Below are 27,866 nucleotides of genomic sequence, written 5' to 3'. Positions count from 1 at the left end.
GAGCAGAGACTATCACTACTAGAAAGATCTAAATTAGGATAAGTATGTATGCTAAAAATGTAAACAATCTGGTAAAATAAAATCTTGAAAAATATATTTTTTAGGCTACCTCCCCTGCATGTAAAGTAGGGATGAATTTTTTTTTACTCGTTTATTTCATAGTGTGGGATAAGTCTTTGAAAGCTGTGAAGGGTCTTCTACCAATATAATTTTAATTAGGGAGCTAATTTTTGTTAGTCATGTGATCCCACCGGCTAAACGATTATTTATGGATAAGTAAAAAGATTCACGATAGATGAGTATAGAATGAAATTACAAGGAAAACTATAACAGCTAAGTAGCAATAGAATAATATTTAGAGAGTAATAGTCAACTAACTTATAAAAAATAATTGGAAATCGAAAATTGCATACTAATTCCGTTATTAATTAAAAAGATAAAGTTTTCAGTAAGATAATTCAAGAGTCTGTTAAAACTAAAAAGATGAATTTAAACTATCGTGAGTGTTATTCATATTAATTGATTATGAAACACGGCTAAAACTCACGTCAACTCCAAACATCATTTTGGATCGTGCCGCGATGCAAGAACCAGCTCATGACTAAGGGCCCCGTATGGGTTCGAAACTAGTCGGGCATACTCCGACGTAATATCACGTGAGTTTTAGCCGTGTTTCATAATCAATTAATAAAAAAGATGAAGTTTTTTATATAGGTCAGGGGCACCTGCTGCAGGTGATATGTGTATTGCATAAGTATATATTATTATTTATTTATTTATTCATCTATTCATTCTAACAATCGACTAGTTCGTCAACATTGTTGGATGGACCTAACGGACAATGCGTAAGTATAGCCTGACCGACACTCAGCGGCTGAATGTTCCCCTGGGGGTGCCCCTACAATGTCTATGAATTCCACTTCCGTCGAACGTCCCGAGACGCACATGTATTTTTTATTTTCGTGAGCATACACATACTGAGCAAAGATTGCTAAAACATTTTGTTTCCCCCAATCCAGATTTTTTTTATATTTCTGGTCCGGTTATGCACACAATCCATATCTTAGCTTAATATCTAAGTAACTTATTGTCTTAATCATAAAGAATATTTCTTGTATATTTCATTAGTATCCTTAAATTCAACTTAGTTAATTAATATACATTTTATAATCCTACTAGTTTGCTGCCCAAGTTGTTCAATTTCTCACTAGCTGCTCGAGTTATTGATCTAAATATTCTGCTCGGAACCTGTCAAAAAAAACATGTAGCTTAATTAATACAAATTAACATTTATATTGAACACACTAAATATGGTAGAAGGTAGAAAGATAGGTAGGTACTTGAAGCAATAGAAATTAGTCGTCATCCGAATTTTAATAGTGATCATGAAGTAATAGAAATTAGTCGTCATCCGAATTTTAATCGTGATCATGAAGTAATAGAAATTTGTGGTCATTCGAATTTTAATCGTGACCATGCAGCAATAGAAGTTAGTCGTCATCCGAATTTTAATCGTGATCATGCCTGGGTGCTGCCGTGGAAACCGTTTTACATTCGTTGTCGCAAATAATAGATTTGGAGCAAGATCGTGTTAGTTCGGTTTGTCTACAAGAAGACGGGAAAATGACGTTCACGAACCATCGGAGAGTGTAACCGAAATTTCACTCCCCACCCCTCAACCCCTCTCTCAACGCGCGCTGCGAGCTGCGGCCAGCTCATGACTAAGAGCCCCGAAACTTGTCGGGCATACTCCGACGTTGTATCATGTACCTTTGTTTTAGCCGTGTTTCATAATAAATTAATATAAAATAACTTATCTTGAAGGCATTATTATAAAAAAAAATGTCATACCTAATTATATTTTCTACTTACTTCGAGAATTGAATTCACAAAGTTAGATATTCCTTCGGCGCCATTGACAATAGCTCGTCCCGTATCACGGAATTTATCGCCACTGTTTCCGTATTTTTCTTCTTCCTTGATTGTATCCACTATCGGCTGTGGCTGTCAAAAATAAATCATTGATAATGATTTCAGCTGTAGCGTCCACTCACACGCATTGCCGAACGGGCTCGGCCACTGAACGTAGGAACTTCAACACCCACCCGGCGCAGGCCTTCCGCAGGCTAAAATGCTCTATTTGATGGCTCAAAAACTATTGGCTAGCGATAACACTGTAATTATTGTTTCGCGAAATAAGTAAAGCCAAAATACTGTAACTCAAATTACAGTTTTATGCTTTTATAAACTAGGTATGATTTTTTTTGAAATACAGTCTAGTTGGTATACTCATATCTCCATAAATATTTAAAAAAATATTTTTTTTTTATTGGGGTGTAAAGCTCATCAAAATTAGTCAAATTAGCGCTATACACGGCAGTTCTGTGTTTTACTGCATATAATTACGATTAAAAGTCCGTAGTTGTGTATTCTTTAGTTATCTAGTACCTACATTCCCGTATGCTCAATTGCATCAAATCATCATCATAAAATCAGGTGATGGACATGAGCCTTTTGTAGGGAGTAGATAATAAATGCTTGGTAATCAAGTAGTCCATACTGGCGAAAAAAGTTGTTACCTGGAAGATCCCAGCTACCGCGTTTTGCACATTTTCTTTTACAGATAACGCCTTACTGGCAATTCCTTCTGTTTCCAATAAAGCACCATCCAGTTTTGTTACCGTCGGCGAAAAAAGACCACTTCCATAGTTTACGGAGCCTATCTGTAATGATTCCTTTATTACTTTCATTTATTTATTTCTCCTTTTTTTAAAATATTTAACTATGTTATACAAACAAAATATACAAAACACTATTAAAAACTTATAAAAAAAACATTAACCCTCCCGCTGCGGGAACTTTGAGTGCCCAAGCAACCGGTGGTCAGTGCTCCAGAGTGAGGAAACTCCTCACAATACAGGCCGTCTCAAGAATCACTGTCTTCTGTATCCGACTCTTGATCCAACGGTTAAGCGAAAGCTTAAGGTGTTGGTCGAAGCTTTTCGCTATAAGACCATCTGAGAGACTGAAACAACTATCGGAACAATAATAGTTGACTCAACATTGATTCCGTTATTATTATTACAAAATATAACTTTCATAGTGCATCTATGATATCATCGATTCTAGAAACGATTGGAAGTAAGTATATCATTAGTATAGAAATGATTAATCGATTATTACCTAATAATGAGTTTCACAGTGATACTTATCTAACATGTTTATATCTACTCGTAACTTTACGACTTTGATACGTACCAGTGAATTAGAATTTACTTTGCTGCCCAAGACAATTGTCACTGGCCTTTCGTTGCTTTCATGTTCAGAATTCTCTTGTGGCGTAGATTGAGCCAAAGTGCCAGTTGTATCAGATTGTGGTGGATCGTACACTGGTAAGTCAATGCGAATTGGGTCGTCTACAGGTAATGTAAATACCTTCACAACGCTAATAAGCACGAAGAGTGTGCGTATCATTCTGGAAAATAATATAAAATAGATATTATTTAATAGGTACATGGTCCATTCAACTTTATTTTAACCATCTATACCTTCTAATATATATAGAGCCATACTTGTGCATATGTTTTCTGTTGTAGAGCTAATAAGTTTGTTCGTTTGAACAACTATTAATAAGGCATAGGTAGGTAAATGTATTAGCATACACGTGTCTCAAACGACGCCCAGTCTACATACGATCAATCATAGTCTAGAGGACCATGGGATGGTACGTAAACACTACCGGAAATATACCAGACACAGATCCACATTCATCATTATCAACCCATATTCGGCTCACTGCTGAGCTCGAGTCTCCTCTCACAATGAGAGGGGTTAGGTCAATAGTCCACCACGCTGGCCCAATGCGGATTGGCAGACTACACACACGCAGAGAATTAAGAAAATTCTCTGGTATGCAGGTTTCCTCACGATGTTTTCCTCCACCGTTTGAGACACGTGATATTTAATTTCTTAAAATACACACAACTGAATAGTTGGAGTACAGTATATACCTACAGGGTGCGGAGTATTTCCATAACTTCAAAGTGTTGACAAGACTACATACAGAAACCGCACTGCATAACACTGTGGTACCTTCTGAACACTTTGAATGGGGTTCCTACTGCCAACACAGTGATTTAAAGACAGTATTTCTTTTTCAGAAATCCTTAATTAATAAAATAATTAATTTAATACGTCACAGGCTTAGCACCGCCTTCAAAGTGATCAGAAGGTAGCACATGCGATGTTATTTTTAGCTTTTTAGTTTGTGATTTTGAAGTCAGTTTAATTTTTTTTTTAAGTTTTTTAATATTCAAATTTTAGTTTAAAAGAATAATACCTAAATGAATTCCGTCACAGATACTTAATAGATTAGTATCCCGCCAACTTATGAAGACTTTTTAAATTTTAAATATGGAACTTGCCGCGTAATGTTGCGGCTTATTCCGATTAAAGAAGTTTGCGCTAAGTTCACGCTCCGTGTTGCTGTTTGCTGTTTTGTTTTTTTTTTTTTTTTTTTAATTTATTTTACGGCCTTGGATACAAGTCCTTATAGGCCCTGCTTTAAATATTACAATTTTACTTAAAAATAATACATAGCACTTAAAATTATCGTCATAGTCGTCGTCTAAATATAAATTTACTACTGTATTTTACAATTTTTCTATTGTGTTACTAATGAAATCTAAAACAGGCTTATAAAATAAATGGTTCCTCAACAATTCCTTAATGTGGCGGGGATCACACTTAATTTCGTTTTCTTCCTTTACTAACTCTATCGAACTTGCTAATATTATTCTCTGTATACCAAAAGCTGAACACTTGAAAATTATGTGATTGATATCTGCGTCGTCTTTTTTACAGTACATGCATTTGTTATCTTTATAAATTTTTAATTTGAATAAATGGCTTGGCACTAAACAGTGACCAAACCTTAGTCGGTTTATTATTGATATGAATTTTCTTGAATCCCAACTCATTTTGTAATACCATGGCTGCACCGGTATTTCATTTTGTATCTCTGCGTACCAACATCCTTTACTTTTACTAGTTTCTTTCCAAAGTTCATGCCAAAGCAACTTCTGTCTCTTCTTCACTTCATGATAAAAGTCTGTAAATCGAGTTTTGATATTGTCTGAACAATCTTCATTAAACAATCCTTGTCTTGCTACAGAATCAACCAGTTCATTGCCCGCTATACCTCTGTGGGAGGGTACCCAGACAAATTCTACGTTCATTCCAGTTTTTCTTATGTCTAGTAATACATTTTTAATTTGAAAAATAATGTATGAAGACTTATAACTAAAATTGAAATTGTTAATAGCTAAAAGAACACTTTTTGAATCTGTTACTATAATACAATTATTTACACTATGTAAAATTTCCTCTTTTATATAAGAAATTGCTTTTAAAATTGCAAAAGATTCCGCAGTAAAAATACTACATCGAGAATTTAACTTAAACGCTTTACTACATTTTTTTTGTGGATCATAGAAAGCAGCACTTACAAAGTGCTGATTTTTAGATCCATCTGTATATAACTTATAATAATATTTACAATTTTTATCAATAAACATAAGGAAGTCTATGTTTGACGTAATATTCAACAAATGAATTTTGTTTTTCATAATCAAGCTCTCAAAGGAGCAAGAGTACATGGGCCAGGCGTTACTAACATTTATGTTAGTGGCAATATTATGCATATATGTCATAATAATAGATATGGTAGGTTGTTTACCTGCCAAAAGTGAATTTGCGGTCGCTTGTAAAGATTCAGTTGTAGATTTAGTTACAGTTAGTAGACTATTTGTAAGCAAAAGTTTGTTCACTATTGAAGAGCTCGACGATAGAGCTTTCAAACAAAATCTTTCAGCTAAATATATGCGTCTTACAATTAAAGGAGGAATACAAGTCTCTACTTCCATTGAATTAACAGGTGTAGAGCGCATAGCCCCACTTATTATGCGCAAGCCAATGTTTTGAATAACATCAAGTTTTTTTAATAATGTGGAATTGGCTTGCATATATGCAAGAAAACTATAATCAAAGTGACTTCTGACCATGCTTTTATATAATAGAGATAGGACTTTAGGATCAGAGCCCCAAAACGTTCCAGTCAAACATCTCAATAAATTAATGCCTTTTAACGCATTTTTGCTAATATAATTAATATGTCTGTCAAATTTTAATTTATTATCGATAATTACACCCAAAAATTTCTTTTGATTTACAAATGGAATATCTGTACCATTATATTTGATGTTATTCCCCACTGGGCTGCCAAAAATCATACATGAACTTTTGGAAGTATTGATATTTAATTTTAACAATTTTTTATAATAAAACTGCAACTGGAACAGTGCAGAATTAATAGTATTTTTAGCTATTTCTATATTTCTATTTACACTATACATTAACAAGTCATCCGCAAATTGTAAAATTTTAACATCTCCTAATAAAAAATTTTCAATTTGTGAGGTGTATAAATTATACAAAATTGGTGACAATGCTGAACCTTGCATAAGACCTTTACTAGTTTGGTTTATCCCATGGAGTATATTATTGTACTTAACATAAAACTGTCTATTATTAAAAAAATTTGAAAGCCATTTTAACATTTTTCCAGGGATACCAATTTCATAAAGACAATTGATGAGCTGGTTTAAGTCCACATTATCATAAGCCCCCTCTATATCCAAAAATATACATACTGCTGTGGATCTAGACAATTGACAATTCTTCATATCATACATAAATGAAGTTATACTCTCTGCTGCGCTTTTACCTCTACGGAAACCATATTGAAAACCTGGTAATAAATTATTAGTTTCTACAAAATAGTCCAATCTTAGTTTAAGCATTACTTCAAACAATTTCCCTATGCAAGAAGTCAGTGATATAGGTCTGTAAGAATTGCAATCGTCTTCAGGTTTATCTTGTTTCAAAATTGGTATTATACATTGAATCTTCCAACTCTCTGGAATACATTGAGAAAGCCATAACTTGTTAAAAATATTAAGTAAAGCTATTTGACCTGATTTATGTAACTTTTTAAACATTATATAAGGAATGTCATCTAATCCTGGTGCAGATTCCTTTCTTGATTGAAGTGCTATATTGAATTCTGCATAGGTGAATGGATTTAGTAGCCACATGGAATTCTCATTGTCATTGTTGTATTCAAAAACAGAGTTGATTAAGTTTGTGTTATTATTATTCTGTTTAAGTTTTGAGATGAAATTTGGAATCCATACATCATTTTTAAGTTTTGGTTGGGTATTTATTCGTTTAAATCTTTTCATATAATTCCATATATAAGTTATAGGAGTGTATCTATTAAATGATGAACAAAGTTTATTCCAACTATCTTTCTTTGCTTTTTTAATGATTATTTTTTTAAGTGCATCTATTTTTTTATAATTTATATAATTTACCATTAACCCTACTCGCCTATATAATTGTAAAGCCTCTTTGGAATTTTTAACTGCTTCAGCACAATTTTCATCCCACCAAGGAGCGGGAGCTTTAATAGTTCTTGGACCCTCAAATTTAACAAGCGGAATACATTCTTTTTTTAAAATGTTCAAAATTTCACAAAATTTGTCATATGACTGTAAAGGATCTAGTTCATTAAATGTGATATACTCAAAATACTCCTTGGATTTCTTAAAATATTTATCCCAATCTGCTTTATTATATAAAAATTTCTCTACTTTATCATTGACAGAATATTTAGATGGAATTAAGTTAATTTTTGTGAATGTGGGATAGTGGTAACTACCCAAAGTGTCTACACCTACTGTCCATTCACATAACGGAGCGAGCACTGGGCTCACTCCAGTTATGTCAACAGCAGAACTATTTGCATATGGTCTCTGAAGTGTAGTAGACCTACCAGAATTTAATATGCACAGATCCTGTTCATCAAAAATATCAAATAGGCTTCTACCCCTTGAATTTGTACTATGGCAACCAAAAGAAATATGATGTGCATTAAAGTCTCCTGCTACTAAACAGGGCTTTGGTATATCACTGATGATACTTTTAAGTCTATTGATTTTACATTTATTTTTATTTTTAGGTGGACAATAAACACAAAGTATTGATAAGTCACCAACATTGGTTTCTAAAGAAATTGCTATGGATTGAACATCTTCATAAAATTTTGTTTTCAAAAGTTTATATTTAAATGTATTTCTTAATAAAATACCTACGCCACCATGTTCATTCTTTGCATTTTTTCCAACAAAGTTATAGCCTGGGATTTTTACAAGATTACTAGAGTTTTTAAGCCAGGTTTCATTTAATAATAAAATATCAATATTTTCCTGTGTTAAAAATGTTTTTACTAAGGGTTTTTTATTATTAATACTCTGAATGTTATGTTGAACAATAATGAGCTTTGAAGCCATTAAACTTTATTCAAATGTTTCAAAAATGCTTCTTTAATTTTACTTGTGCTTTTAATGTCATTTGAGTTTCCTATAGTAACTAATGTATTAATTATTGCTGATAATATTTTTTTATTATTAATGATATTTGAATAAGAAATATCTAAATTTTCTTGTGTGTCTAGTTTAGATTGGTGGAATTTTTGCTGTATTTGTTGAGGCTTCGGGAGAGTAGGAAAATTAACACTATTCATTTCAATTACCTTAGCATAAGATTGTTTATTTTTTTCTAATCTCGCTGCCTTTATAGGGCAAGTTTTGGATATGGCTAAGTGAGCTCCACCACAATTACTGCACTTCAATGTATCAGCCGTGCATGCTTTGTAGTGGTGTTCACCAGCACAGCGTGAACAGACTTGTATATTTTTGCATATTTTCCCATAGTGATTAAATCTCATACACTTGAAACATTGCATTAGCGGAGGAATATATGTATAGACCTTATAACGCCAATTGTCTAAATATATATATTGTGGTAAAGTTGTTCCTGCAAAAATTACACTAATAGTTGACAAAGGAACAACATCGTCTACAACCTTTTTCATGAATCGTCTTACACCAATAATCTCACACTCTGAAGAAAGTTTATTAAATAGTTCATGGTTACTGGACTCTTTAGGAATAAACCTGACAACCCCCACCCTCTCCACAGAAGATGCCGGGATGAAGGCACGAAGATTGTAAACTGTTAGGCATTCATGTTTGAGAAAATCATTGGCTGCTGTCGCTTGTTTGAATACTAACATTATTTTGTTAGCATTAATGCGCCTGCTCTCATAGATACCTTTTACTTGTTTAAAGTATTTGGACACAACTAATGGGTTTTTGTTCCCCAATTTAATTTCCGCCTCACTGCTTTCCACAAACACTGGGAATTCCGCGTTAGTGCTATTATCCGTGTAGGCTCTGCTATAACCTGCCTTTATATAGGGTTTGTATTTTACACTATCGTCCTCAGCAGACTTTTGAACTTTACGTTTTTTTCTGTCCAGCCTTTCGTGGACATCGCCATCACTGTCTGACGGCATTTTGCTGGATTTAATTTACATATGAACACTTTATTTCACACGTATATTACTAAAAAACTTTTATATTAAAATTTTCAATTTTAAAAGCGCGCTTCTCGATTCCCGCCAAAAATCGAATTCAATAAATTTTAATTCATCTTTAAATTTTCAGAACTTGTAAAGTTTTAAGTTTTATTTTTATCTTGCTGTTTTGAAAGTCACATGACCACAGCATTTTTTTAATTAGTTTATTTTTTACATAAAACTCTTCACAGCCGACAGCAATTCTTTTTTAAAATTCGTTCTTTTCTTAGGTGGGAAATAATATACATGAGTTTTCCTCCTCCTTTCCTCTTGGAGGGAAGGGAAGCAGAATTTTCTACCCAATAAGCAGATCAAAACAACACTTTCCGAGTATGAGAAATGAAAACAGATTATTGTCACAAACGTTTTGTGACAGTTATCAGTTACCTACAGTTACAGTGCAAACTTTAGCATTTTTCAGTGTGTTGGGTCGAGTTTAAACTGATATGTTTATGATTTCTCGTGGGATTGTTTGTTTAGCATAAGGAGTAAATAATCTACCTATGTATGCATGTCGCAATCTTGTGTTGCAGTTACAGTGCATTATTGCAATTTTTCTGTGTCGGATTAAGCCAATTACTACTGTTTAAATAAGAAAAACCCGGACAAGTGCGAGTTGAACTCGCTTGACGAGGGTTCTGAACGATATTAATCTATCATGTTTTTGAAAAATTACCTGAAATTTTACCTTATTATATAATTTTCAGGCTCATTTATTTCGTTAAATATTTATCTAAACCTAAAATTATTTCCTTAAATAATTTTATTTTTAATATCTTAACTCTAATATAACATAAGTTTTGATGAATAGGTTTTATAATAATATGAAAGTTGCTAGGCACAATATTGAATTATTTACCACGTTATTTAAAGATCGTGAACTTGCATATGTTATCCTGTAATCTACCTGTAAGTAAGTAAATATTTAATTATAAATATATTTAAGATCATCTTAACTAGCTATTTTATTCGATACGTCACACGATGCAGTTTTTTTTTTTTTATAATTTTCCATCTTACCCCCAAAAGTGACCTTCATATTCAAAAATGACTGAGATCTATAGTTTTTCGGAAATCTTGAAGTCGAAAGATAAATTATTTTTTTCAAAATTTTAGGTTTAGTAGTTTCGGAAAAAAGAGGAGTGGTAGTCTATTTTCTTGAATAACTTGGAAACTATTTATTTTAAAATTACAATAAAAATATATTAGAGACCCTCTTTTCATTTGATGTATTCTGAAAAAAATTGTGTTTTCCATCTTGCCCCCGAAACTGACCATCATATTCAAAAATTTCAGAGTTTTATAGTTACTATTTTTTTCAATTTTTACAAAAAATAAAAAAATAACTTTTAGAGTTTCAGAAAAAGGGCATGGTCAAGTCTAGTTGTTTTAACAACTTGAGAGTTATTTTTTTTTTAAATATCAAAAAAAATATTTTTAAAGACCATTCATTTGATTTATCACACGATGAACTTTGCAAAACTTTTTTTCCAACTTTCCACCTTCCCCACCCATAAGTGGCCTCCATATTCAATTTACACCTATTCACGTACATCTCTGCGTTTGGGTCACAAGAATTGATATGTGTACCAAATTTCAACTGGATTAGTAAATTCGGAGAAAACAGCATTAAAATGTGCGCGAGTGATACGAGTATAATAAGTATTATAAGGGTTCCGTTTTTGTACTACGTACGTTCGGAACCCTAAAAATTGTTGGCACCTACAGTTATTTTTCGACTGTTTTATTATTCAACTGTTCAGTTGATACTGCACATAGATTTACGAGTCGGTACATAATTATATTAAACTCCGTTTAAACTGGAATATAAACTGTGGATTTGTAATCGTTGATCCCATAGAGTACATTGTATGTTGATCATAAATAATGTATATAGCTTAGATACATAGATAATAGGTGTCAAAGGTGTATTTATTGTCTATGATCCAAACCTTCGGTAATATTACAATCTCTTAAATCCAAAGTTTGAAATTTATATGATGTAATTTCATATTATTTTAGAATGAACCTACATTTATTTTTCATTTCTGATATTTATCTTATAAATAACTATTTTGACTGATTACATGAGTATTAAGTAAATAATGGAAATGGATATGCCAGTAGTGACGAAATGTTTCGGGATTTTTCCATTAAAACACGCAACGTATTTGATATCTTTATTTGGCATGGGCAGCGGGACTGCAGGAATAATATTGATTATTTTGTACGGTGTATTCGAAAAACTAATTCATTTTGTATTATCTGGTACAAAGGATACGACGCATCATGAGGTGAAAAAAGTGGTACTTTTGTCAATTGGAATAGTATCTATAATGCTCATTGTTGCTAATGCATTTTTATTTATGGGTGCAACTACTGCATCGGAGAACAAGTTAACGATTGGAATTTGGATTTTATTTGCAATGTGCCTTACGATCATGTTATCTGCTATGTCAGCTCCACTTTCGTGCTATTTTTGGGAATCCACATGTTTTATACGACGTTTCTCGACATTAGTATGTGCATTTGTTATACCTATTATAATTTTATTTCTTGATTTATGGCTGTATTTCATGGTGGTAGCGGGCAATTATTTAATGTTAATAGAATTAAAATGATTATATACATCGTTTATAATATGATGGTCTTTTATATTAAATTGAAATGTCCGAATGTAATTTGTCTCAAATGTACAAATATTAAATACAATGCAATATAGTTACAACCTCCGGATTGTTATACATATAAGTAGTAAAATATATTTCTCGTCAGTCTTTCACTTTCAAAGTTTTTAGAAGGGGCAAAGCAATGTTAAAATTATTAAAATATAAGGAAAGGATCTTTTTTATATTGTATAAACGTGTATCTACGCCAGTGTTTGGCAACAATCATGCATAATATTATAAGAGCCGTAATAGCCCAGTGGACCTCTACCTCTGATTCCGGATGGAGTAAGTTCGAACCCGGTTCAGGACATGCACCAACTTTTAAGTTGTGTGCATTTTAAGAAATTATATATCACGTGTCTCAAACGGTGAAGGAAAAACATCGTGAGGAAACCTGCATACCAGAGAATTTTCTTAATTCTCTGCATTTGTGAAGTCTCCCAATCCGCATTGGGCCAGGGTGGTGGACTATTGGCTCCCTCTCTTTCATTTTCTGAGCTCGTGTCTCCTCGAGCTCAGCTAGAAGTTAATTCACTCTTGAATTGCATATACCTATAAAATGGAAGCTGGAAGGACATTCCATAACTTCGCAGTGCGAATCGGGAACGACGAGCCAAAACGCTTTGTATCTACAAGTACAAAACATCTAATACGTAAGGATTACTGAGATGTCTGGCAGTTGGAAAAAGGAAAAGTTTCTGGCTAGACTCTCCGAAATAAATCTTAGAAAACTGACAGACAGGCGTTAGAACTTTTATGATTGTGCGTTAGATAACTTTTCGTTACCGATGAGCCTCAAGCCTGCTGATCCCACCGAATCCAAAGCAGCGATTTGGTATTTGGCTGATCCATCCCATAAATGGGATTCCCTACTTCATGCACGAATGTACCTACCTGAGTTTTGTTTCCATAATAAGAGTCATTTTCATTAAATTGAGTAAGCAAAGGTTTCAGGAGCGTTAAGTCGCTCTATCCAGGTTTCAACGTTACGAAGGAATCGTACCAAAAAAATCCGCTCACATTTATTAATTTGATAGAGACACCAATTAAAGTTAGTTTAATTTGTTTCCGTACAAACTAGCGCTAGCCTTATAAATTAACAATTATTATAATAAATGTAGTAAACGCTTAGCTAAATAAAAATAATTTATGGTAAAACCCACCTAATTCACCAAATATTTCAAACAAATTAAAATTTAAAAAGCACTCTTCGAAACAATACAATTAGCACGTGCAAATTAAAGTTAGTCACTAAAGAGCTGTAAAGTTGGCCAACGACTAGCCGAACCCGCCTGAGCACGATGTACGTACTCTTTGACTTTCACATCTTACGTCACTCAGAGAGCCTTGGCACCAACGAATGTGGTGTGTGTTAGGGTCTCGCATAATTTTCAACTAAATGTTACAAAACTATTCTGGTAACTATTCGGACGAGCATTTTAAATTATCATTCTCAAATATATTGCACATTTCGTAATGGAAAGAGATCCTGTGATAGTTAGATCTACCTCATTTTAGAAAGGCTGAAAGTTTGCCAGCCCATGCCTCTACCATCGGTAATTAGCCAATTATTGACCGCGGTGACTTTCGAAGATAGTTTTCAAGGTTCCAGATCTCTAATTGTCCAGGTATAAAACGTAAATCTTTGATATTTTCTCCGGGATATAATGAGGAATCATACTATCAGTCGTCAACCCCATAGCTTTGTGGCATCCCTTCGCTAGAGCCCCTTAAAGTTATCTTTGAAATCATTAACGGTGTCTTTCGAAGGGTTGCCGTGAAGCTAAATAATAAAAAAATGGACTTTATAATTGGACGGTTAAAGGTCTGGACTTTTGAAACCTGCTACCTTCCAAAGCCACCTCAGCCTAAACTACATAATTGGCTACCGTAGGTACTTACCTATGATAGAACAACAGGCACACAAACTTCCAGCCTTGCTAAAATGAGGAATGTCTGGCTTTACAGGCTCTCAGTCTATAATGTTTTTTTTGGCGACAGCAGCATGCATTTCGTATAATCCATAAAATGCAATGCACTCTAAGCTTTCTCTACAAAACAAATAAATTTATTGGTTACTTAATCAGGTATGTTTAACAAAAAATCAGATCTATAAAACCTTAATGACTGCAACACAAAAAACTGATTCAAGATGGAAAAATTTAAAAATCCGAAAAAAAAAATATAATTGGTCACCCTAGGGATTTTTTCAAAACCATTCAAATTAGTTTTATATAACTTTATGGTATATATACCATTTGCGTTGTATCCTTTGTCCTTAACTCTATATAAATATAGTTGTACAAGTACCTACCTAGGTACCTGTCAGAGATCTCGAGGAAAGGAGGGGGAGATGTTAAAACCACCAATTTTTAAACCACGAAACAGAAAACAGAAAACGCTAAAAGCTAAGTTAAACGTGTGCGTCTCGGAACGCTTGACAGAAGCACAGACAGAAGTGATAAGAAGTTTGCACTTCAATAACTTAAACCTGTTGCCGTATGAGTGAGAGAAATGGAAGCCAGACATAGTGGCGAGCCAGATATAGGGATTCTATAAGTTTTTGTTAACAATTTGGTATTTTAATTAATATTAGCATAATTTAATTAATATTAATACAACCAGTATAGAATGACTGGTCATTACAAACTGGTGAAACTTGAAGGTGAGTTATTTAACTAATTAACTAATTTTCATAGTGGTTTCAAGTTTAAATTTCTATTGCAAAGAAAGGTTTGTCCAAAAAAACGGGACTAATTACTTCCTTACGTTTTTGTATGCACTTTTAACCGTCACATTGAAAAAAAATGTATTAGGCAAAGTTGTACCTACACATCTTAAAAACAGAAAAAACTCACTTTGTAGAAGAAAAAACGAAAGTTTCATTAAAGTCTATTGGCAACAATATAAAACAATATAGGTACGTATATACGAGTATATTATATCTGTGTGTTCCGGTTAATCTCTGAAACGACAGGACCAATTTGGACGGATCTTCCACTGACAGAGAGCTGATAGCAGAGTTCTCCGTCTACGTGATTATTTGCATTTTTAGATGTTTTATAAAAAACAGAAAAAAATACGGCTGGTTAGTAACAACTTTTAATAGGTAACCTCGTTATTGGTACAAGTTGGGAGGAGGGTAGTTTATCAAAAGTTGTTACTAACCAGATGTTTTTAATGTTGATTAATTAATAGGTATACAACTTAACAGCCACAATGTCCTTCAAATTGCGTGGTACATTATCTCGTTCGGACCTTTAAAAATTTTCATTTCCTGGTAACTCAGTTAAGTACCAGAATCAAGAATTTTCGTAAATAAAAAAGTTGATCGTCTCATCGAGATGAAGCTACACAAAATATTAACTTGATGATTGATTCTAATCAGTTGTAAAAAATGTTCTACGGATCCCTGATTATTATAGATTATATCGATTATTTACACATAAATAATCCGTTAAACATAAAATAAAGAATAAATTGGTTGTCATATAGTTGACATATTATAGTGTGTTACTTGTCTTACTAGTTTTACTTCGGATTAAGACAATAACTTATAATAAAAAATCTACTTTAGTAGTATTTCATTACGAAAAATAAGATCAAGTAATATTCCAATAAAAAGAATGAACATTCTCAATGGTGGTAATATTTCAAAATGTAGTCGAAGAATTTGGCGAATTTCCTGTTGTTTGGATTCCGATGTAAAACCACATATCCTCTTTGAGAAAACGAAGGAAAAGATAGTTTCTTATGATAAAATATCTCATCAACGACCAAGATATCACTGTAAGCATAGTTCAATAAACAACCTTTCTAAATTCGTCTTATGGACACAAGTTCGATTTCAACAAGGTTATCCAAAACTGCACCGCGATATAGAGCATCCAAATTTTGACTATTATAGAAAGGATAAATACAAAGATATTCACAATACTACTTGGCACTCCGGAGATGATAAGAAGGGTTACACTAGTGCGATTGGGTTAATTGGCTTACTCTGCGGCATGTACGGCGCTAAATCAGAATTTATACATTTTCTGACAAGTATGTCAGCGGCTGCCGACGTTCGCGCTCTGGCTACAATAGAAATTGACATAGCAAGTGTGGCACCAGGTTCATGTTTGTCTTACAAATGGCGTGGGAAACCACTTTTTGTTAAGCACAGAACACCGAGTGAAATAGCAGCAGAGGCCAACACTCCCCTGTCATCACTCCGAGACCCGGAGACACCAGACCAGCGTACACCAATAAAACCCGAATGGCTTATTGTCATTGGTATCTGTACACATTTGGGCTGTGTCCCAGTTCCAAACTCTGGAGATTGGGCTGGTGGATTTTATTGTCCATGTCATGGCAGTCACTACGACAACGTCGGTAGAACACGCAAAGGCCCAGCTCCTCTGAATTTAGAGGTCCCACCATATAAGTTTCTTTCCGATAATCTAGTTTTAGTTGGTTAGGAACGATTTTGAGTATAAGTCTTCAAAAGAACAACTCAATTCTTGCACGAGTTTTAAATTTTATGTAAAATATATTTGATTTGTCTGGTGCACAATTCTCTGAGTGGGGAATTTTATGGAATTCCAACTGTCTTGGTGTTTGTTCAAAATACAATTGCCTAGGTATCATCTTATTGTTATTAAAATTACACCCTTGTTGTATTAATAATTAGTTTCTGTTTATCTCATTTAACTACCTTCTATACCAACTATAAATATAATATCTGTCAGACTTTAAAAAATGCAATAAAAAATGTCTTCTTTGCATAGTATAATACAAACTCGCTTCCTGTCGTCTGTACACTTAGAACAGATAGTAGCAGATTTTAAGGTACAGATCTTCAATTTTTCAAGTATAAAATGTATATTTTTTACCAGATATTATGGGGAATCGGAGAACTTACTGTGCCTAGGCCTCTATAGAAAGTTCTATGCACCTCCAACTTTTCAGTTAAGTGCTTTTTAAGAAATTAAATATCACTTGTCTCAAACGGTGAAGGAAAAACATCGCGAGGAAACCTGCATACCTGTGAATTTTCTCAAATCTCTACGTGCGTGAAGTCTGCCAATCCGTATGGGGCCAGCGTGGTGGACTAAGGCCGAACCCTTCTCGTTCTGAGAGGAGACTAGTGCTCAATGGGCCGAATATGGGTTGATAATGATGAAATATTAATATTTTTTTATTTTTGCTCATTGGCTTGTACTATAGCTTGGCAAGTTCGTTGATGACTCCCATGAAGGAGTGCGAGGGTATGAAGTAGTGCGCGCGGAACATGGCTACCCCCCTCCCGGCACCCACGGATTATCTGGAGTGTTATGAAGCTATAGATTAAGTACCTAACTACCTAGCCATTAACTGCTATTTTTAAAAAGTACAAGTATGGGTTTATTTATATAAAAGAAAAATAAATTAGGTAATCAAAATTCGAACTTTTATTGTTTGATAACTACAATTTATTTAGAATATCATTTAGTTTTAAACTTCTTAGCCACAGGCTGAGTTGTTTTAGAATTGCTAAAATAAATACCGCCAAATACGCCAGCTGCGAAAATAAGTATACCAGAGATGATTGCCACGTACTCTGCGCGGTTCCTGTAACAAATCCATCAATTAGTACATCTAATATTATAAAGAGATAAAGTTTGTGGAGCTGTGAGACCTCAGTGGATATGACCTATGCCGCCAATTTCGGAGGGTGTGAGTTCGAATCCGGTCTGGGGCATGCTCCTCCAACTTTTCAGTTGTGTGCATTTTAAGAAATTAAATATACGTGTGTAAAGTCTGCCAATCCGCACTATTGGCCTAACCCCTCTCATTCTGAGAGGGGACTTGAGCTCAGCAGTGAGCCGAATATGGGTAATGACGAAAGTTTGTGGTATTACAGGGTCTTCAATATTTGGATCTACAGAACTGATTTTTTTTTAAATCTTTTAACCACAAAAAAGCCACGTTATTTGTAAGTGTCATAGGCTATAATGTAGTCTACGTAATCTCACGGGAAAGGGTACTACGTGGATGAAACCGCGGAGCCTCGGCTAGTCAATACATAAAATTGAAAAATCTGTCTATGATTGGTAAATAACCCTTTTGCTCAAGTGATTATAGTTATTTGCATGAACCTAAAACACAAAAACTTTATAAAAATTTTTGTCTCTCTGTTTGACTGTCCGTGCTAATTTCTAGAACAGCTGCAACGATTTCACTAGAAGATAGATGAGATTAATAAGCAATATAAAGGCTCTTTTTTACCCAAAAAAATTCTGGTTGAAGTGGCATTTGCGGAAAACTGGCACAAAGTGTTTTTGATAGCCAAGTGTCAAGTTAATTCGGATGGGTTATATAAATAGGTAATGTATGAGGTTGTAAACATAGTCTCTGTGAACCAATTTAGAAAACTTTGTTACGAAAAGAAAGACACGTTATTTTTGAGTGCCATAATCTATATTTTATCCCTTATTCCAACATATAAAATACATAAATTACTTACACAAATGGTGTTCCACAAATTATGTACCAGTCAGCACCGTTCTGTGGCTTCGTGCCACCAACACAGTGGAAGTCGAAGTACCCCTCATCATAATCATTAGGGCAGAAATATTTCCTTTTGTGTAATGTCTGCAAAGGAGAATGTCAATAATTTATTGCCTTGTTAGGCCAACTCTTTCTGGAAGCAGATCTGCAGAGTTATTATGAATCTCGGTGTACTATTCAAATAATGAGACACTACATAGTTTTTCATTATATTTTCGTTTTATTGCCTTGTTAGGCCAACTCTTTCTGGAAGCAGATCTGCAGAGTTATTATGAATCTCGGTGTACTATTCAAATAATGAGACACTACATAGTTTTTCATTATATTTTCGTTTATGCAACCATCTATCATCGTATTTTCATCGAAATTACATAAGTATCTACATTTTACGTGAAATGGCAGTAGCAATTAGTAAGATTATTTAAACCAAAAACCGTTATTTACGTATTTTCGTTGATATAATCATGTAAAATGATCGTAAAACAAAAAAATCACTGCCATTTGATGTAAAATGACGTTCTTGTCCTCGTTCCACCAAGTGGGGCGTCACTATTCCAGCACCTTGGAACGAAAACGTCCATCTGCTCTTCGAACTATGTGGCTTGCGCATTGCCACTTCAGCATCGCGACTCACTGAGCTATGTCTGATCAGTGACTGCCACTGGATGCTGGCTCGATACTGATGTGCTTCGAAATCCATGAAAGAGGCCTATGTCCAACAGTGGATGTCCATCAGCTGATAATGATGATGATGGATTGTTTTTTTTTGTCTGTTGTTCCTACATTAAGGTTTTAGCTTCATTGAAAGGCAAAGGAAAATATTGGACACATAAAAGACTTGGTTGATATCCTTTTGTTAAAAAAAAATTACCTGTCCAAATGGTGTTATAAGGGAGGCTACTTCATTGCATGGGCCAACAGGTTCATGTAGACCAACTGAGACTTCCTTGGCTGGGTCAAAAAATACCACAAACACCCAGTAGATTATGTAGTGGAGAGCCAGTTGCAGTATCAGTACATAGTCTATGGCTGTGAGCCTGTGGGAAAAACATATATTGATTGCACTATTTTTTAGATAATGTATTAACATGTTGTTTTTTTTTTAAAAAAGAAAAAAATGTTCTGTTTTGACACATGGCGCACAAGTATGTGCCGTGGATTTACAAGACAGAGGTCCTGTATTCAATTCCGGCTGGGCCTATTGAGGTTTTCTTAATTAACCTAGGTCTGGCTGGTGGGATGCTTCAGCCAACAATTAACAAAGATGTACCGTCAAGCGTCAACGTAACATTCCAGTATGATATTGTGTTGAAGCTGATGTGTGTGGATTTTCGTACCACCCCTAACAAGTTTGCCCGCTTCATCACTTACCATCAGGTGAGATTGCAGTCAAGGGCTAACATGTAAAGAATAAAAATATTCTCATTTATTCCCTAATTTATTGATTAAGGGACTCAACTTGAAATTTCAGGGCATTCTATGAATTCCTGGAAATCTAGCAAGCCTTATTTGGGAGCAAACTAGATTTACAGGTCCAATCATAAAAGTACATGGCTTTCCACGTGAATCTATTTCATAGACACTTTCACATAATATATTTCTATAGTCTATACTACATCCCTACTCAATGTGTACTGATTACAAACAAACTAATTATAAATTAAAAATGAGGTTATAAATCGCTAGTCATTTCACACCTATTGCTTGGCAACTTCGTTAGTAACACTTCTGATGGTCCGCGTGGTCGGGGGGACGTGTAGCAATGAATGAAAAACTCACGACTGCTGCACTTCACTTCCCCGCACTCATGATTTCACACACGCGCAGTCTATCCCCCCATCGCCCGCATATCATGGGAGTGTCATCAACGAACTTGCCTGACTATAATATATTTTGAATAACATTTTAAACAAACAATACTTTCTAAATAAACGAGTAGGGCTGTAGTTTATTATGAGTCATGTGTATCTCTTCATCTAGGTCCTATACTGTCACAAGAGACGAGTCTCAAAGGAAACCTCGTCTCTATGTACTTGTTGCCTCTTCAAGACCTAGGGCTCGACTTTCGCGCTCGCCCAAACTATGTCGAGGAATCTAAAACTATGCATAATCAGAATAATAAAAACATGTCTAATGACACGACACAAAATTTTACTTACATAAACTAATGATATCTTCCATTTTGAAGATACATTTCTGTGGTTACTATTCCTAAAAATTTACTTTACGACTATAATTTTAGTGTACTCGTAAATTAAAGCAACAAAAACAAATCGCAAATAATTAATAAACAAACAAACAAAAATGTCATAAAAGTAACTGTCAGAATGAAATAGATTACTTTGACGTTTGTACAGATTATATGATACACGTTTATGGGAGAACCTGGGAGAACTTTTTAGCATGCGTGGAGTCTATGATGACACAAAGATGATTTGTTCACACTAAAAAACTTACATATTTTTTAACCAATGATTAATAGAGCAATAAATAAATCATGATTAAATATAAAATAATTTACTTTAAAGATTTCTGTTGTATATACATCGTAATTCAAATACGGTAACGATTTTCTTCTCTGTCTATGATAAGTATGAACTCGTAAACAGTGACTAACAAAGGATTTGTTCGTTGATAAAATTATTCGTCTGAAACTGAGAGATAAAAAAGAGATCGGAGCAAAGAGTAAATTAATTTAATATTGGATTGGAGAGATACTTAATCAAAGGATTTGTATGTCCACATCACCATGACGTCACCATTGATCATTGATATCTCAAACCAATTCGTCTGAGATTGATATAAACTTCACAGAATACTTCTTCATATTCTTCTTTAATTTAAACTATTAGACAACAATTGTTACGTGCCTACAAAATCACCACAAAAAGTTACCCGAATTTACTTACTCCACTGAGCGCACCATGCACAAATTGTGTTTACTTAAATTATATATTTATGTTCTAGTGGACGCCCGCGACTTTGTTCATGTGAAATTGTATTTTTTTACAAATCCCGCGGGAACCTTAGTCTTTTCTAGAATAAAAAGTATCCTATGTTCTGCTCTAAAGTTCAATTTAGGTATCTATACTTACTGGTATCTTACTAAAAGAATACAGACAGAGAGAGAGCGACTTAAAAAACTGAGGTGGTTCTCAATTCATCAGATTTTTTTTTTATTAAGTTTTACTTTAGTTTAGTCGTGTATAGCACACATGTTTTTGTCATTTTGTGTTTACTTACTTTCATTTGCCGAGTTGTTGTATAACGTTTTATGAACTACAATTTATTCGTTTATTTGAGCAAGTGTTAACGTCATATTTTAGATACCTACATTGTTCGATATATCTTTGTTGTATAATCATTTATTATGTGACAATAGATATGGTCAGCTTTTAATTATATCTTAACAAATTCATGACACCTAAATAAATAATCTCTCTCTGGTACCCATGACATGTAGATAATTTCTAGACATAACTTTTATAACATAACAAAACTCAATATTGCTTGAAAATTGCAGGTCTTCAAAGGCCTGGCGCAATCTGCGTTTTAGCAAAGACAAGTAAGTGGTTGCACCCCTGTGTTGGGGGTCTTACGTATTAGGTGGCGTAGTAAACAAATAATAAGTACTACATACTTAGATATTGTCTATAATAGCGAGTTGTGTGTTCAGGAAGTGTAAAAACTATATATCATCATAATCAACCCATATTCGGCTCACGGTTGAGCTCGAGTCTCCTCTCAGAATGAGAGGGGTTAGGCCTATAGTCCACTACTATATATACTTACATAAATATTTAATGTAAGTAAACACAAAATTGTAGAAGTGTGCGTACAGTGGAGTAGCTAAATTCGGACCACTTTATGTGGCGATTGTGTAGGCACGTAACACTAAAATAAATCGATTAGTTTAAAAAGGTATTACGTATGACAATGGTCCAGCAGGCGGGGGTCGAACCACGACCTCTCGGTGACGAGTCCGACCACTTTCCCGTGAAGCTATTGAGGCTTAATTATTTAATTTAATTCAATAATGCCAATTTAAACAAGAAAAAAATATATCACTCACCTATCTTTACATTTTTCACGCTCAGTTAGAAGACCGTTGATTATGAATACAGCGAACACAGAAAATAGTAGGAAAAAGGTGACTTCCGAATGTATCTTCAGGTTGTCATGTAGCGGGTGGTAAATAGGAACAAATAATAACACTCCAAAGGGCATTCCCAAAATTGTCGCGATGATTAAAGATTTCCATTCTACACATTTCCTGTAAACAATCAATATAAATATGAACAGATAGATATGTAATGGGAATGCATAATAGAAGCTTTTAGAATTAATACACCTTAAATAGTTAAGCGTGATAGCCCAGTGGATATGACCTCTGCCTCCGATTTCGGAGGGTGTGGGTTCGAATCCGGTCCGGGACATGCACCTCCAACTTTTCAGTTGTGTGCATTTTAAGAAATTAAATATCACGTGTCTCAATCGGTGAAGGAAAACATCGTGAGGAAACCTGCATACCAGAGAATTTCTTAATTCTCTGCGTGTGTGAAGTCTGCCAATCCGCATTGGGCCAGCGTGGTGGACTATTGGCCTAACCCCTCTCATTCTGAGAGGAGACTCGAGCTCAGCAGTGAGCCGTATATGGGTTGATAACGAATAGTTAAGACTTCTTAGCATTAAAATATTTAGCGTATTATTTGATCTCTGGCTCTGTTACAGAATTTGTCAAAGTGATTTTTTAATAGTAGATTGTTATGCAAGGGGCTAAAAACCCATTATATACGAGGTATTTTTAGGGCACGAGCCGTAAGGGGAGGTCCACTAAGTATCGATTATATAATGCCCTCCAAGTAGAATTTTCAAAATATCTTCAATGTACTGAATTTGACCTGATACAGTTTTATTAGAAGAGATTTACTCTTTCTTGCACAAATAAAATAAAAACAATTAAAGAAAACGAACAAAGAAATGAAGAAGAGCAAGAACAAAGAAAAGAAAAGAAAAATACACAAAATGCAACGCGGCCAATTATTGTTATAAAAATCTCATCCAGGCAACCTATGGGATAAAGAAATCCAATGACCAGGGACGAGGAATAGCGCAAGTATACATAATTCATTCCTAATAAAATATTACTTTTTTTTTTCTTTCTTTTATAAATGTAAATATACTATTCATTCGTTCATTCATTATTTATTCTTAACGACTGGTGGCCGAAGGGCTGACTCATTTTTTGCGCAAAGGATCAGCCTAGCTGTCCCAGCTAGCTAGCCTAGCTAGCCCAGCGCGGAAATGCAGCCAGTATTCTTGCCACCATACCACGTGGGTATGATTTGTATAGTTATTAGGATATGTTAGCTTAAGTTCCTTATTGTATTCTTTCTTAATAAAAAAAAAGTCTTTAATAAAAATATTACTTACTAGCGGACGCCCGCGACTTCGTCCGCGTGAAATTCGTTGTAAACTTTCAACTACCCCTATCGTACCCTACTCTATCCCAACCCTACCCCTACCCTACCACTACCCTACCCCTGCCCTACCCCTACCTTACCCTACCCTACCCTACCCCTACCCTACTCATTAAGGCTGCATTTCTTTATTTATTCCTCCCACCGCGAGTCGCGTCGAGCGCGGCAACCGTTACACAAAAATAATCCTTAAAAAACCATGAATTAGTATTTACGCGCGATGGCATAGCGTATTTCATGTATAACTTTGGTGTTTCTTTACCGATTTTTATGATTCTTTTTTTATAGGTAATAATGTTAACTTTCTTATTAGGGATGAGTGATGAGTGTTATAAACATAAGAGTTGACAAATATAATTAGAAAGCTCCGAACTGCTAAGCTATCGGGAGTTACACGTGTTATTGTGAGTCAACCATAAAAGATGGACATATATATGATGTTGTTTTATATAGATAGTTTTAAGGAAAACATTTCCGTCATACATGATTTCTATGTAGCTTTAACCATTAAGGCTGTACACGCGACGGAAGCTTAAAAAATTGAGTAACTGCTCCCGTTTTCTCAACATTTCTCTTCACTGCTCTGCTCCTATTGATTGTAGCGTAATGAAAAGAATACTATAACCTGCCCAGGAGTATGTTGAATAATTGTACCAAGTTTCGTTAAAATCCGTCCAGTAGTTTTTGTTTCTATAAAGAACATACAGACAGACAGACAAAAATTTTACTGATTGCATTTTTTGCATCAGTATCGATCACTAATCACCCCCTGATAGTTATTTTGGAAATAAATTTCATGTACAGAATTTACCTCTCTACAGATTTATTATAAGTATAGATATCTACTACTATACTCGTAGAGGTAAAAATTATAGTGTTGTAATGGGGTGTCTTTGGATGTACTGATCCAACTTTAAAAATTCTTTTACTAGAAAGCCACATTATTTGTGAGTGTCATAGGCTATATTTAGTTACGTAATAAATTCGTATAGGTACTTACGAGGCAGCTGTCCACTGGGGTGTGTTGGGCGATAACCATTTTCTAACACTGGTGAAAAAGAAATACAAACTAGCGGCAAAGGTTGAATGGAAATAATAAGAATTCCAAGGGACCCAGTAGTGGCGGTCATAGACGTTTGGGTCGGTGTCGTGCCATGTCCAGTGCACAAATTTGACCGCTACTATATCGTACGGTATGTCTATTAGTACTGTAAGTAGTCCGACAGCGAACGGTTCAGAATACTTCGGCAAGTTTAATCTGCTTACTGCATATGCCGCGTGATATATGAATGCTGGGTCTGAAATTAATAACACTTACGATTCTAAATATACTCTCAGACGTTTTATATCAATTAAAAAAAACTTTTAATGTGTTGGTAAACCCATCTAAATAATAATAAATATACACTACTGCAAGTAATTTGAAACGACGTATTACACAACAAAAAAAAAGTTATTATATAGTTATAAGAAAATAGTCGCGTAAAAACTAAGATTAAATTAAATGAAATAAAAATACATTACATAAAAATATAATATGAAGTGGAAGACGTTTTCCCAATAAAATTATAGGTGTCTGCGAATGCCAGAAATTGTCGTATTCTGGTACGACGAAATGCCAAAAGTTATCAGCGTATAGGCCGTGCAGTACTGTTACTAACCAAAAATACGGCCAACGACCACCTTTTCTGAATGCTGTAAACAAAATATTAGGCAACGATATAAAAACGTTATCAGAATTTTCATCATCATTGAATATTGTAAAGGACCCATATAGTCAGGCCTTCCTATAGGAATAGAGGAAGGCCTGGCCATGAAGTAGATAGTAATATATTATATTAAACTTCAAATTCAAAGTTAAAGTACATACCATGAATTAAAGTAAGAATTCCAGCCAACATAAACACGCTCTGAGATATAATGTATGTGGGTTGATTTCTCCATAACGGTTCCAAGCTTGAGGTAGTTACCCACCATTCCGACCACTATAATATATAAAACATTGGCTAAGTTCAGAAAATGTACGTAATTGACGGTGCAAGTAGATGGTCTGTATGATAACGAATTTATGTTACAAATTCCTATTTAATCGGATGGTGCTAACATTCAAAATTATATTATTAAAAAAGGAGGTATTTGTACAAAGTCGTTATGAAATCGTCGATAGTGTAAATAAGAGGGTGAATGGTTACATGGTTTCAGTTCTTTGTTGAACAACGTGCTGCTCATCGCTTTTAGTGTTTTATTCCGAGAATGTTTTGTAGTGTAATTGATCTTTAATGTTTTGTGTGGGCATGGAGAACATGTCGGGCAAGGGAGATCAGTGTTAATGCATTCTGATAAGATTGATTTAACGCGCACCCATGGTCACAAGTCCTAGGGTTCGCTCGGGATGTTTCCTCTACCACAAGAGTGCTATCATCATGACACAATTGTTGTCGCCGCTACCCTCCGAGTCATAATATAACGCTTCACAGCGCACACTAGTTTGGTATACGTCCTAATATGAATAGATTTTTCGGTCATTGTCAAACCCTCCACGTACCTACTCGTACTCTTCATACTGAATTTACCATCGCGCAGCATTAAATTCTTAATATATATATTTATTTTTCTATGTATTTTTTTCTTGTCATCTAACTCCCGCTAAACGGCTGGACTGATTTGAATGAAATTTCATGTGTATATTTTAATGGGTTCCTGGACGGTTTTAAAGCACAATTGGACGCCTTAAGTGGAGCTGCTGTCGGGAAAATTCTTAAGAGATGCAAAGTTCGCCGTGTCAGCCAGTTTTCTATCTATTACAAGTGAAAATAGCTAAAGAGGTTTGTATGAAATTCAACATACTGACAGTCATATACGTAACATATTCACACTTTAAGAAATATTCGATACATTTTTCCTCTTTATTTTAAAAGTGGACACCCGTTGCTTTATTCGCTTTTGGCAGTGGAGCTTGCTTTGGAGGGGCCCTGTATTAAAATTAGTTGGGGGGCCCGATATACGAGCGGCAAATCCTAAATATCTCTTTAGCAGTTTTTCTCCAGGAAGCACGTTAAGTGAGATTGTAGATTAAATTTGACTCATTTTTGTTTTCATACTGAAGGTAGTCCGGAGGGCCCCCAATCAATGATACGACTGATACGGCGATAGCTACGCCCCTGCTCCTCCTTAATACAGGCCTGACGCTAAATCCATCCTTAGCGGATATAACCCTCCTCCTTGCCAAATTTTATCTTTGTACGTCTATAAGAATATCTATAAATATTCATTTATAGATATTCCGTTATGAGTGACCTTTCGCTTTTAAATTATCAAAATTAACTTATCAGAACTTATATCAAGTTTCACGCAAATGCGCTTTTAAATAACTTTAATTTGTGTAAAAGTAGGTGTCGGACTTTATAACTGTACCTACCTATCTAGCTATTTAAAATCAGTGTTGATAATTTTTCACTAAAATAAGTAACTTTATCATAAATATTATCATTGGAATAAATGCTTATATAACACACTATGATAACTGATAATTATCAAATTTCAAACAGGTGTTTTTCATACAAATAGAAGGTAAGTATGTGTGTTTTACATAATATGAAAAACTTTATTTTAACTTACCTTTTATTAAAGGCTAGCAAAACC

At 34.4% G+C, this 27,866-nt stretch overlaps 3 protein-coding genes across 4 annotated transcripts in view; 1 reads left to right on the top strand and 2 right to left on the bottom strand.

The window, feature by feature from the left end:
• Window positions 1-64: 64 nt before the first annotated feature.
• On the bottom strand, window positions 65-14,544 carry LOC112051179 (uncharacterized). 2 transcript variants are annotated; one of them, XM_052890778.1, is made up of 5 exons: window positions 14,525-14,544; window positions 3,259-3,475; window positions 2,580-2,723; window positions 1,873-2,004; window positions 65-1,248 (listed from the first exon to the last, which is right to left on the bottom strand). In XM_052890778.1, the coding sequence occupies exons 2-5, from the start codon at window positions 3,472-3,474 to the stop codon at window positions 1,165-1,167; spliced, it is 576 nt and encodes a 191-aa protein (XP_052746738.1). In that variant the 5' UTR covers window position 3,475; window positions 14,525-14,544; the 3' UTR covers window positions 65-1,164. The 2 variants fall into 2 exon arrangements, with proteins under 2 accessions (XP_052746738.1, XP_023945508.1); XM_024089740.2 differs by lacking the exon at window positions 14,525-14,544 and adding an exon at window positions 13,374-13,532.
• A 1,292-nt stretch (window positions 14,545-15,836) lies between these two features.
• LOC112042787 (ubiquinol-cytochrome c reductase iron-sulfur subunit-like) lies at window positions 15,837-16,756 on the top strand. Its single transcript, XM_024081794.2, has one exon. It carries the CDS (start codon window positions 15,837-15,839, stop codon window positions 16,671-16,673), a length of 837 nt encoding a protein of 278 aa, XP_023937562.2. The 3' UTR covers window positions 16,674-16,756.
• Window positions 16,757-17,622: 866 nt separating this feature from the next.
• Window positions 17,623-27,866, bottom strand: part of LOC112051101 (uncharacterized) — an 11,726-nt gene continuing 1,482 nt past the window's right edge. Inside the window, exons 2-8 of the mRNA XM_024089626.2 lie at window positions 26,095-26,209; window positions 25,749-25,919; window positions 25,225-25,522; window positions 22,817-23,017; window positions 19,616-19,781; window positions 18,701-18,828; window positions 17,623-17,805 (exon numbers count right to left, since the gene is read on the bottom strand). Of these exons, the coding sequence (XP_023945394.2) occupies window positions 17,679-17,805; window positions 18,701-18,828; window positions 19,616-19,781; window positions 22,817-23,017; window positions 25,225-25,522; window positions 25,749-25,919; window positions 26,095-26,209 (1,206 nt within the window). The 3' untranslated portion in view covers window positions 17,623-17,678. The remainder of the gene's footprint in view (window positions 17,806-18,700; window positions 18,829-19,615; window positions 19,782-22,816; window positions 23,018-25,224; window positions 25,523-25,748; window positions 25,920-26,094; window positions 26,210-27,866) is intronic.

Source organism: Bicyclus anynana, chromosome Z (genome assembly GCF_947172395.1).
Source record: "Bicyclus anynana chromosome Z, ilBicAnyn1.1, whole genome shotgun sequence".
NCBI lineage: Eukaryota > Metazoa > Arthropoda > Insecta > Lepidoptera > Nymphalidae > Bicyclus > Bicyclus anynana.
Note: the sequence above shows the minus strand (reverse complement) of the source record. Positions and strands in the feature narration are given on the sequence as shown.

Coding starts and splice junctions, on each gene's coding strand:
- LOC112051179 (XM_052890778.1), bottom strand. CDS start 3,474: ATGATACGCACACTCTTCGTGCTTATTAGCGTTGTGAAGGTATTTACA. Junction 2,724..3,258: donor AAGTAAATTCTAATTCACTG/GTACGTATCAAA, acceptor GAATCATTACAG/ATAGGCTCCGTAAACTATGG. Junction 1,249..1,872: donor TTGTGAATTCAATTCTCGAA/GTAAGTAGAAAA, acceptor TTTTTTTGACAG/GTTCCGAGCAGAATATTTAG.
- LOC112042787 (XM_024081794.2), top strand. CDS start 15,837: ATGAACATTCTCAATGGTGGTAATATTTCAAAATGTAGTCGAAGAATT.